At 64.6% G+C, this 11,645-nt stretch overlaps 1 protein-coding gene and 1 long non-coding RNA gene across 11 annotated transcripts; one reads left to right on the forward strand and one right to left on the reverse strand.

Annotated features, from left to right (window-relative positions):
- Positions 1 to 210: 210 nt before the first annotated feature.
- On the reverse strand, positions 211 to 2,868 carry LOC139001593 (uncharacterized). Of its 5 annotated transcripts, none has more exons than XR_011470071.1 (5): positions 2,623 to 2,868; positions 1,985 to 2,083; positions 1,254 to 1,854; positions 634 to 757; positions 211 to 495 (listed from the first exon to the last, which is right to left on the reverse strand). It is a non-coding gene; the product is annotated as an uncharacterized lncRNA (long non-coding RNA). The 5 variants fall into 5 exon arrangements; XR_011470072.1 differs by having other exon boundaries at positions 1,254 to 1,442; positions 1,776 to 2,083; XR_011470068.1 differs by having other exon boundaries at positions 1,254 to 2,083.
- A 251-nt stretch (positions 2,869 to 3,119) lies between these two features.
- Positions 3,120 to 9,809, forward strand: LOC139002783 (tumor necrosis factor receptor superfamily member 14-like). Of its 6 annotated transcripts, XM_070403900.1 has the most exons (9): positions 3,403 to 3,490; positions 3,684 to 4,940; positions 5,618 to 5,726; positions 6,131 to 6,256; positions 7,029 to 7,169; positions 7,275 to 7,365; positions 8,144 to 8,331; positions 9,007 to 9,065; positions 9,206 to 9,809. In XM_070403900.1, the coding sequence occupies exons 2-9, from the start codon at positions 4,872 to 4,874 to the stop codon at positions 9,260 to 9,262; spliced, it is 840 nt and encodes a 279-aa protein (XP_070260001.1). In that variant the 5' UTR covers positions 3,403 to 3,490; positions 3,684 to 4,871; the 3' UTR covers positions 9,263 to 9,809. The 6 variants fall into 6 exon arrangements, with proteins under 6 accessions (XP_070259998.1, XP_070259999.1, XP_070260000.1 ...); XM_070403897.1 differs by lacking the exon at positions 3,684 to 4,940 and having other exon boundaries at positions 3,120 to 3,490; XM_070403898.1 differs by lacking the exon at positions 3,684 to 4,940 and having other exon boundaries at positions 3,120 to 3,490; positions 9,248 to 9,809.
- The last annotated feature ends 1,836 nt before the right edge of the window (positions 9,810 to 11,645 follow it).

Here is an 11,645-nt window from a genome sequence, read left to right on the forward strand (position 1 = left end):
TGAGGTCCGGGAGCGCCTGGAGTTTCCCCCGGTTCCATTCTGCTAAAAGCAGCAGAGCGCGCCTTCCAGAGGCCTGTCCTGGGCCCCCGGGCCTCAACCCCATCCACTCACCGGAGGCAAGAGCCAAAAAGCACGGTTAGCTTCTTGGTCAGGGAACCACACGCTGCAGAAGACCCCAGAAAAACCAAGCGACGCTTTGAAGAAGTGGAGAGGTCACAGTTTTAATTACACCGGCGACTCCGGGAGATAATTTCCATATCAGAGTCCTGAACCATGCAGGGGCCCTCATTTTATATCTCCCTGTGGTCTTTGTCCTGCAAATATGGGTTATGCTTCCGGTCCTTTTCATGGGCTTTGCAAGAGGCCCTCAGGTGTTGGGGGTCTCCAGGCCATATCTCACGGCCTGGCCTGGCACCAGCGATAACAGCCCTCCCTCCGGGCAGTGCACCGTGCCCAGGTTTATGGCCTCTGTAACAGGTTCTGCAAGACCAGTTCCTGGGAAGGAGGTAATGACTTCATTACAGGTTAGGTTGCTGGCAGGGATTCCAACTGCTAGCCCCCCAAATATGAGGATTACATCTGAATTAGCCCTTTTTAGCCTTCTCACCCCCCCCCCACCCCCTCCAGACCTACCCCACTGACAAGGAGCAGGGACACTCGTCCCCACGGGGTCCGGCTCTGGTCCAGGCGCTGGGGCTGATGGTGAGTCGGCTGCTCAACCTCGAACCCTCTGACCCGGGAGGAGGCCCTGTGCCGGCTGAGGGGGTTGGGCAGGTGGCCTTGGACGTGAATGCGTGGAACCTTATGGGGCTCAGGCACAGGGAGTGGGAAGAGGGTGCTGGGCTGCGAGCCCCGCCCGTGGACATCAGGACCCGTCCCCATGCCCGGGCCCGGCCCAGCAGCCCTTGTCCGAGGAGCCTGCTGGTGGCCATGGAGGACGGAGCTGGGAGCCAGCAGTTTGGTCAGCGGGGCCCAGTGTCCCAGGGACGTCGGTGCTTTGAGGCCTTCCCAGCGCCCAGGGCAGGGGATCGCATCACAGACCTCTGAGGGCGGGCGGTCCTGGGGGCAACTCGGGGCGATTTGGCACCAACATGAGGGACAGCCAGAGCCCACGGCATAGAGTGAGACCCAGGAGGCCGCTGGGACTCACATGAACGGGGAGGGGCGCCTCCTCCAGGGCAGAGAGGGACCTGCATGGCCCCGGGCCTCCCACCCCCACGGCTCAGGCGGGGTCACCAGTGGGTGAGACTCACCAGAAACAGGGTCTGAGCTGCTCTCAGCGCAAACTGTTCCCCCAACAAAATGCTTTTAGGTGACGCCTCAGTGTGTGCGACTCATTCTCAGATCACAGTCTCTCCTCGAACCGCACACATGGCTGCAGAATTGATCAGCACAGAATGTATAGCTTTTCCTGCACAGCCACTGAGATGGTCCCCAAGCCTCTGCAGTGAGAGGAGACCTTGGGGTGAAATGCTCGGAGCTGCCGCGAGGGCTCTTCAGGATCTGGGAAGGGGCTGCGCGTAAAGGAATAACACCGGGCGGGAACATAAATCTGGGGGGCGTTTGGGGAGCCAGGCGGGGACTCAGCTCTCGGGACTAAGCTCCCGGAACCTGGGGACCCAGGGCTTTTTATTCACTGGAAACACATTGGCCTTCAGGACAGCAGACATACACGTCAAAGGTAGGGCTTGGCCCTGACAGGTTTGGCTCAGTGGATAGAGCGTCAGCCTGCGGACTCAAGGGTCCCGGGTTCGATTCTGGTCAAGGGCACATACCTTGGTTGCGGGCACATCCCCAGTGGGGGGTGTGCAGGAGGCAGCTGATCTGTTTGTCTCTATCCCTCTCCCTTCCTCTCTGTAAAAAATCAATAAAATATATATATATAAAAAAAGGTTTGGTCAACAGGGAAAGGTTAGGGGAATGGCCTCCGGTGTCCCACCAGCAGGAAATTATATGTAAGTTTCCAGTTCTGCTGAATACAGACCCCTTCTCAGGATCTCGCTTTTGTTGACTCAGAGCGAAGTCAGGCACCTGTGTCTTCAGATTGTGATTCCAGCCCCAACCGCAGGCAGATTGAGGCCTCCTGTGTGGGTGGAGCTGTGGGTGACGGTGTGTAACCCACACAGCAGCCTCTGGGATGCCCGGGCCCCACAGCGGTCCCCACGCCCCCCCCCCGCCCCGCCCCCGTACAGAGCGGAGGCCGCCGCCCCTGGCCCGTCCCCACATGGCGCTGGCGGTGCTGTCTGTCCCCTGCGCTGAGCCCACCTCCCGGCCCCCCTTCATGTCACAGGGGGCGCCTGTCTTTCTCTTCATTTTCTCTGTAAATCCTCACCCCAGGGTTTAGGGGGCGTGGGAGGGAGGGGAGGGAGGAGAGAGAAACAGGGGAGAGGCCTGGAGGGGCCGCCTCCTGCACGCACCCGGCGGGGTGGGATCCGCCTGCACCCAGGTGGGTGCCGGGGTCAGGGTGACGCGCTCACCACTGAGCCACCGGCCAGGGCGCAGGTTTGCGTTTCTCACGCCCCTGCCTGTCGGGCCCGGAGTCCCGCTGCCCCGGGGGTGGGGGAGTCCCGCTGCCCGGGGGGGGGGGGGGGGGGAGGCTCCAGTCCGAGTCACCTCCCGCACCTTCCCCAAGGGACTGGGTATCACGGCGCTGCAAACACCAAGGCCCCTCCAGGGCACTGCTTCCCCCACTTCCGGTCCTTCTCTGTTTATCGTAAAAAGTTGTTTTCACCTCCCCTTCCGGTCCCCTGAGCACCGCTGGGCGGAGCAAACTACAAACCGTCCACCGCCTGGCGGGAGGGGGTCCGGGCGGAGGAGGTCCGGGCGGGGGGCGGTCCGGGCGGAGGAGGTCCGGGCGGGGGGCGGTCCGGGCGGGGGGCGGTCCGGGCGGGAGGCGGTCCGGGCGGGAGGCGGTCCCGGCGGGAGGCGGTCCCGGCGGGAGGCGGTCCGGGCGGGAGGCGGTCCGGGCGGAGGGGGTCCGGGCGGGAGGCGGTCCGGGCGGGAGGGGGTCCGGGCGGAGGAGGTCCGGGCGGGAGGCGGTCCGGGCGGAGGGGGTCCGGGCGGGGGGCGGTCCGGGCGGGAGGGGGTCCGGGCGGGAGGCGGTCCAGGCGGGAGGCGGTCCGGGCGGAGGAGGTCCGGGCGGGGGGCGTCCGGGGCGGGGCTGCCTGCGGAGGGGCCTCAGGGTACCCAGGGACCAGGTGGCCGGTGCCTCCGGGGCGGGTGGCCAGGCCCTGCCCGCAGCCCCTTCTGGACCCGGGCGCTCCCCCAGGTGCCCGCGCTGCAGCCCTTCCCGCACCGGGAGGAGCCCCGGGCCCAGCTCCGTGCAGCCCGCATGGCCCCTGCGCCCTCAGCCCTGCAGCGGCCCCGTCCCAGCCCCGGCCCTGCTGCCCCGCCCGCGGTGGACGGACAATGTGGTCCCACAGGGGACCCTCCCCTGAGTCAGAACCAGAGTCTTTACTGGACCAGCTGCCCGCCCCCCACCCGCATCCAGGTGAGTCCTGCTCCGCCCTCACACCTGTCACCTGGGGGCTCAGCCTTCCTCTCAGTGCGCACGCTCAGCCCTGCCCTGCCCGGCCCTGGGTGGGCGAGTGGGCACCCGGCTGGTCAGGAGGGGGAGCGGGTGCTGGGGGAGCCTGGGGCGCACACCTGGGGCTCCATTCTCAGAGGACAAGGGGTTCCCGCAGGAGCTGAGCTCCGGCCCGAGGGAGGGGACCCCGGCCCTGCTGGTCCCTCCTGGCTGCTGTCCCCTCGCTGGGGACTCTGCTGGCACCACCACCGCAGAGCGCGCCTGGGAGGGGCCTGAGCTGGTGGTCGGCGGAGTCAGTGGCGTCGGCAGAGCCTCGTCCTGGAAACACACGAGCCAGAGGCAGGTCCCAGGTTCCTGCAGAGGGAGTCCCTTCCAGGCCCTGGGTTCCTGTGTCCGTGTCCCTCATTCCATGGCGCTTCCCTCATTCCCCCGAGGGGCCTGTGCCGCCTCCACAGTGTGAGCAGGAGGCGGAGGTGGAGGCCCAGGCCTCTGAGGTCAGAGATGAGGGTTGGGTCTGAGCACCGTTTGCACCCGGAGCCCTGGGCCCGGCCCTGTCTCTCTGAGTCCCCACCTCCCGTCTGTGGAATGGGGGCAGGAATGACCCAGCCCGCCCCCTGCAGGCAGGAGGGTGTAAGTGCACATGGTGGGGAGCCCCTCCAGGTGCTCAGGGGTGACAGTGCCCCTCCCGCACCCCCAGGGCCCAGAGTTCCCCTGAGAGGCTCCCTCTGGAATGTGTGGGTGCAAACAGCTCCCCAGGCAGAGGGGACACAGGTCACGGAGGCTCAGAGGGCTCTGCCCGCGTGGGGAGAGGCTGCAGGTCAGCTCTCTGGGGGGCAGAGCGACAGGGGAGTGGGATGCGCTTTGGGGGGCGCCCGCTTCTACTGGGCATTCGGGCCGGGGAGGCGGCTCCTGGACCAGACAGGGGACCGAAGTGCTCTGCGGAGCTGGGACCTGCACTCACTCTGGGCCCCGCCCCTCCCCCGGAAGGGGAGCCCTTCAGCCTGTGTGAACCCTCAGTGACTGTTGGGCTTGTGCGGTTGGCCCTTCAGAGACCGTGGGGCGGGTCCGCCCTCCTGTTAGAGGATTGGCTGGGCCCTTGGTTGGGCTTGCACAGTCCGCCCTGTATGTGATGGTTGGGCGTGGCGGGCCCGCCCTCCTGGTAGAGGATTGGCTGGCGTTTGTGGTGGGTGTTGGGCGGCTCACGTGGAGCTCAGTTTGGATTCACTTTCTGGTTGGGAGTCGCCTCCCAGCTGAAGTCTCAATGAGCCCGTCTGTCCCGCCGTCCATCTGTCCTGCCGGCCGGAGTCCCGAGGCCGCGGTCAGGGAATAGGGTCCCGGGGTGGACATGCAGCCTCTGCCCGGCTGGGGGCCACCCCCCTGCAGCCCGGCGCCCGCGGCTGACGTCCTGAGGCTGGTGAGTCGGGGACGGTGTCGCCCAGCAGCCCAGCGCCGGTGGGGGAGCCGGCCCTGCCCACAGCCCTGGCCGCTGGGACTGGGCCCAGCAGGAGACCACCCCCTCCCAGGACTCTCCTCTGTGGACCCCTGTCCCCCCCCCCCCCATTCAGGGCGGAATCCTCCCCCACCGCCCGGCCCCGTCTGGGGAGGAACTGGGTGTCTGTGCCCGGGAGGGAGGCTTCCTGTGCGTTTCCATCAGCTCCAGAGCCGTCAGCTCCTAAGCCCGTGGTTACCACTCAGGAGCAGCTCTGACTGACAGGCCTTCCCCTCCCCCTCCCTCTAAACTTCATCTTCCCATCCCCCTCCCCCACATCCCCCTCTGCCTCCCCCTGCCTGTGACCCTGTCCAGCAGAGAGCCCCCCTTCCCTGGCAGCTTCCAGGGCTCGGGGTGCAGCACAGGGAGAGCGAGGCTGAGTTTGTGGGGTCAGAGCAGCCCTGGCCTTCCCAGGGGCGGGGCCCACTCTCCTGAGCCCAGGGGGTCAGAGGTCACACACAGGGTGGTCCCAAACCCAGGCTCTTAGGATCCTCAGTAGACAATCCTGTCCTGGGCCCCCTGCAGGGCATGGCCCATTTCCCGGAGGGTCAGACTGAGGCCCAGGCAGCTGCTCTGCTCCAACGCCCCCCCATCTCCCTTAGGCCCTGAGCCTCCTCCTTCTGACAGGCCCGCCATGCACACTGGGGAAGCCCTCATGCAAAGAGGAGGAGTTCCCGACGGGGGCCATGTGCTGCCCCAGGTGCAGGCCAGGTGGGTGCAGCTCTGCAGGGCCCATGGGGGGCGCCGGGGGCGGGGCTGTGCTGGGGACAGGCATCCCCCCTTCCCTGGCCTGGAGCCCCTCTGCTCCCAGCACCCCTTCATGGGAGGCCTGAAGGCCCTGGGCACAGAGGGCACCCCCAGCTTCCCACCCCGCCCTCAGTTCACTGCTCAGGGCGGGGCTGGAGGTGGGCAGCCCATTTCAGGCCCGGAGAGGGGGGCTCAGAGCCAGGCCTCTGTGTCCCAGGCGGCCCCCAACTTCCAGAAAGTTCTCACTTCCTGCCAAGCTGGCTCATTGGCCTGGGGAACAGCCCAGGCGGGGTGACCCCTGGGGGGTGTATCACCTGCCAGGGCTCCCGGGGCCGTCCCGCCCTGAGTGTGTGCCCGCTTGGCTGCAGGCTCCCGGGTGCAGGAGGCCTGCGGGGAGCTCAGGAGCACAGTGTGTGTGGCCTGCACCCGGGGCACCTACACTGCCCACCTCAACGGCCTGCCTGAGTGTCTGCGGTGCCGCGTCTGTGACCCAGGTGAGACCAGGAGCCCAACCCCGGCTGTGCCGAGCCCCCAGCCCCCCATCCCGGCCACACTGACTGCAGGCCCTCAGGCTGCCTGGGGCCGGGCCTCCTCCACCTGCAATACCGGCTCCCAGGACTCCACACCCTGCCCAGGACAGGTGCAGTGGGCTGCGGCACACCAGAGGAAGGCCCGGACCAAGGTGGAGCCCACAATGCTTTGGGGTTCAGTGCCGTGGGAGTGGGTCGGGTGCTGCATCCACAAAGGAAGCAGCTGCCTGGGCTGGGCTGGGGGGATGGCACGCCGGTTGCCCCTCTGCTGCCCGCTGAGGGCCCTGCCCTGTGGCTGACTCTGACCTGCCTGGTTTGCAGGAGGGAAACCTGTTTGAGGGGCATCCGGTCCTGGGAGTCGCCTCTGGGCCTGTCTCTTGGCGGACTGTTCCCCACTTCCTGTTGGGGTTCAGGCTGGGAGGTCTCAGCCGCCCCAAGAGGCCTGGCCTTCTGTGGAGAAGACCCTGCTCCCATCCCCTGCTGCTGTAGCCCCGACCCTTGGACCCACCTTGGGACTGGCCTCTGCGTCCGGCAGCTCCGGGCCTATGTTCCGGCTGAGCCTGGGCTGCGGCCGGCAGGGTCCAGGGGGAGGAGAGGGGGCTGCACCCCTGTCCCCGTGCCCTCCCCAGGCCTGCGGGCGCTGCCCAGCCCTCAGCGTGGTGTCCTCCCGGGACGGGGTGCTCCCCCAGCCCTGGCAGGCCTTGCTGCTGCTCTGAGCTCCTTCTCTGGGTCCCAGGCCTGGGCCAGGTGACCAGATGGAACTGCACCACCCGGACCAACACCGTGTGCGGCTGCGGGCGCGGCCACTTCTGTGAGCGACAGGACGGGGACTCCTGCGTCCAGTGCAGGCCCCACAGCGTCTGCCGCCCGGGACAGAGTGTGTGGGAGACAGTTGAGCGCGGCTCCCCCTGAGGACACGGGTCCCGGACCCCGGCCTGAGGGGTCCCCGAGGAGCCCTCTGCCCAACACTGTCGTTTCTCAGGCACCGAGTGGCAGGACACGCTGTGTGAAGACTGCCAGCCGGGCACCTTCTCTGCGGGGGGCACCCAGGCAGCCTGCACGCCCTGGACCAGGTAGGTGACCCGGGTCCCAGGAGGCGCTGCCAGGGCCCCCCTGGGAGATGAGGGACCCCCATCGGGGAGACGGTGACCTCTCGGCCTCCCTGCTGACCCTGTGGCTCCCACACCGCTGTCACCTCAGCCCAGGGCCCGGTCAGCACATCCCAGATGCGGGGCTCAGGGCGCTGCGGCCAGAGACCCCACCCTGTGTTCCGGGGTGTCCCCGGTGTCAGGGCTGAGGGGTCCTGCCATTCGGAGTCAGGGGTGCAGACACGAGGCTCCAGAGTGAGGAGTCAACTCCCCTAGAAATGGGAGCCCCAGTGCCCACCCCCCACCCCCAAGCCGGTTCCGGCTGTGACCTGGATGCTTAGTCTCTGGTGTGACTGCCACACGGAGGCCCAGCGTCCTGTGTGTCCACCCTCCCACCGATCTGTCTCTCTGTCTCCATCTTCCCCATTCCTCCTGTCCACCCCCCAGGTCTGTCCCTCTGTCTGGGCCACTGGCTTTCACAGTCCATTCCTGACACCAACTCTGTCCTCACCCCTGGCATCTCCTTCGCTGTCCCTCTCTTGTGACCGGTTGTACTGCCCCTTCCTCCCCTCCCTCCGTCTCCCCGTGGCTGTGGGACAGGGAGAGTCAGACCTGAGTGCCCCACAGGCCCCCCTCCAAGGCCCACCCCAGGCAGCAGCCTCCCCCTCTGTGCTCCCGGCTGCGCAGGGGACGCTCGGGGTCGGGGTGAGCGCCAGGGACCGAGGTGCCCCTGCCCGCTGCCCTCGGGCCCCTCCTCCCCCAGGTGCAGTGGCCCGCTTGCCTGGGAAGCGACACCTGGGACCAATAGCGCAGATGTGACATGCTCCTCCAGGGGCCCCATCATCATCATCATCAGCGTAAGCGTCATCCTTGTCATCCTCGTCATCCTCGTCATCACTGGCATTTCTGTGCCACGTGTGCTCATGTCCATCAGGAACAGAACGTCATGTGGTAAGCAGGAGCCCCTGGTTCCGTCAGGGCTCAGGTCCCAGCTCTCTCATCCCAGACACCGCTCTGGCTCTGTCCCCCAAATAGAGAGGCGGCCTGTGGTGCCCGGGGGCGGGACTTCCTATCTGAGGAGCCTGGTGCCCCCGGTGCCCACGCAGCACCAGGGCCCGAGCTCCCACCTGCCCTCAGCGGACGGAGGAGCACAGGGAGCCGAGAGCAGCGGGAGGCCCCGTCATGCCTCCCTCCCCTGTCCCTGCCCAGGGTGCTCTGTGTGCTCAGAGCCCGAGGGGGAGGGGGGGGGCCCTGAGCAGAGAGAGGCTCAGGGCTGTGGTCGAGGCTGCACCCTGTCCTCACCCGGGAGGTGTCCTGCCCAGGGCCTGGCTCTGACCAGCGGGCGGGTCCCTCCTCCCGGCTCCTGGCAGCCGCTCCCCTGGGGGGGCTCAGCCCTCCCTGTGGACGGTCCACGGGGCTGAGGTGGGGCCGGGTTGGCAGCAGGGGAGGTGGCAGGGGCCCGTGTCCGTCCCCGTCTCCCGGCCCCGGGGACAGGCCGACCAGGAGCCCGTGCTTGGATCTTGCTGCCTCTGAGCGGGTCGGTCTCTGGGAGGTTCCCCGTGAGCAGCAGGCCCCCTGGTCCCCGGCCGGGCGGCCCCTTCCTGACGGGGCGTCTCTGATTTGCAGGAGGACTCGCCCAACTGAAAGCCTTTTCTCAGGAATTGCTGCCTGTCCCCACCCAGGAGGTGAGGCTGCTGGCTGGGGGGTGGGGCTGGGGAGGGACAGGTCTTTTCGGGGCTGAGTCCTCTGTGGACGGTGTGCTGAGTCGGGGAGGGAGGCCCCGCTCCTGCCCTTGGGGGTGGCTGACCCCGAGCATCCTGTCCAGGCGGGAACGGCCCCTGTTCTTCAAGCCCAGTGTTCCTCACAGGGGACAAGAGAGTAGGCTGAAAGGAACAGGCGTCCGGACCTGCAGGCCTCCCAGGTCCAGCCAGATGTCACCACGGAGCCCGTGGAGGAGACAGCATCCGTGTTCCCTCAGAGTGACCGCCAGGTGACACATGGCTGGGAGATGCAGATGCCTGAGCCATCTCCGCGAGGCTGCGGGCAGCGGCCAGGCCCCCAGGGACCAGCTACAGCGTTGGGAAGCCGCAGGACCCCCTCCGGGAGGCCAGCCCGCACCTGGCTGAGGAGGAGACCACCTGCTGTGCCGGGGGCTTGGGACCACCCGCGTCTCCCCACCGGGCTCCTGAGGTGCCTGACCTCCCCTTCCTGACCCCGCGTGTGAGGCCCTGGCCCAGGGCGCTCCTGCCCTACCTGCCGCCCGGGTCCTGAGCTCAGCTGCAGGACGGGCCTCAGCCTCCTCCTGGGCTGGGACTGGGACGGGGTCATGTCTGCGAATCACATGACTCACAGTCTGGGAAGCGATTTCCAACTGGCCATTTTATATGTTTTAAATTTTTTATTAATCAATAAAAATAACTTGGACAAGATGTTTGAGGGCAGGTCAATCTCCGGTTCCGGGTCAGACTTCCGGAGAAACCCTGAGACGTGAGGCTCGTGTACCTGAGCGAGTTTGGGGAAAGCCCTCAGCCTGTGAGCACGTTCCATTTCTCACCTGCATTTACCAACTGATTTTCTCCTCTGAACAACACCGCTCACTGGAAGGAGGCCCTGTCCTCAGGTATCATTCACTCACTCACCCATTCACCCATCCATCCATTCACCCATTCACTCATGTACTCACTCATTCCTTCATCCATCCACTCACTCCCTAATCCATCTATTCACCCGTTCATCCATTCATTCACCCATGCATTCATTCATTCCTTCCTCCTTCCATTCACTCACCCTTTCATTCACTTATCCATCCTTCCATCCACCCATCCATCCATCCATCCATCCATCCATCCATCCATCATGCACTGTTGATATGATGGCCTCAGCGTTTCCTGTTTCATTCACGGGATCTGACCCTGGAATCCCATTGATTCTGGTGCTAAAATTGTCCCAGGTCTGTAGAGGGAGTCCCTTCAAGAGCCCCTGGATTCCTGTGTCACGTGTCCTTCATTCCATGGGTTTTCCGTAATTTCTGGCCCAGCGGGATGTTCCAGGCACACCTGGGGGCACCCCTGCCCCATCCAGGACCGGGCATTGCTCCCGACGGCCCGGACTGTGTCTGTGGAGAACTGTGGGAGCCCCCCTGCCAGGGAAGGCGCCATGGCTTCCTGTAAGTCATGTTGACTGAACCCAAGGCTTGGGCATAGCCCTTTTTTGGGGGCATTTCTGGCCAAAAGGTGAGCCTGCCTTCAGCTCCACTCTCCAAAGCCCAGATGCGGGAATGGGTTTTTATTGTGTAAATCCCGTCAAGCACCGGGAATACCTCCCTTCGCTGGAGTTTTGGTGAAACCTCCTGATAGTTTGGGGAATTTGACTCTAAAATAAACAGGCTGCCTTGGGACTTGGTCTCTGCCTCTCCCCCAGAAGAGGACGGAAGCCCACCCGGGCCCAGCTTTCCTTTCTGTTTTGTGTCTGTCTTTCATTTTCTCAATCCCCAAAGCACCTCCACTTGAAGGAACCGGTTCTCGCGCTCTTTCCCCAGTGGGACTCGGAGAAGGGAGCCCCCCGCCCAGGCACATTCTGGCATCCACCGTGGGCCGTGGAGTCCGGCAAAGGGATCGCTCCTGGGAAAGCTCGGGCCAGGGGGACGGTAAGCAGGGGTGTAGTTTGGAAGTTATAATGAACTGGGTGTAAAAATGGGTGATTCCGAGTCTCAAGAGACAGCTCTACTCGCAGATGCTTAAAGCTATGCTCAAGGCCTGAGGATTCCCTGTTAAACGTAGTCAAAATCTTTTTTTTTCTTTCAATATGAAACTAGCTCAATGGTCTTTTTTTAAAAATTGTTTTATTGCTTAAAGTATTACAAAGAGTATTATATATGTCTCCTTTTTTTTTTTTACTCCCCTTGACCCTCCCCTAGCCTCCCATAGCCCCCAGTGTCTGTGGTCATTGGTTATGTTCAAATGCATGCATACAAGTCCTTTGGTTGATCTCTTACCAACCCTCCCCCCACCCCCGGAGTCAAATTATTTTTTTAAAAAATATATATTTTATTGATTTTTTACAGAGAGGAAGGGAGAGGGACAGAGAGCCAGAAACATCGACCAGCTGCCTCCTGCACACTCCCCACCGGGGATGTGCCCGCAACCAAGGTACACGCCCTTGACCGGAATCGAACCTGGGACCCTTGAGTCCGCAGGCCAACGCTCCCTCCACTGAGCCAAACCGGTCAGGGCCCGTAGTCAAATTCTTGATCCCTTAAACTTCAT

Source organism: Myotis yumanensis, unplaced genomic scaffold (assembly GCF_028538775.1).
Source record: "Myotis yumanensis isolate MYYU_CA2020_CCGP unplaced genomic scaffold, mMyoYum1.0.hap1 SCAF_2, whole genome shotgun sequence".
In the NCBI taxonomy this organism is placed as follows: domain Eukaryota; kingdom Metazoa; phylum Chordata; class Mammalia; order Chiroptera; family Vespertilionidae; genus Myotis; species Myotis yumanensis.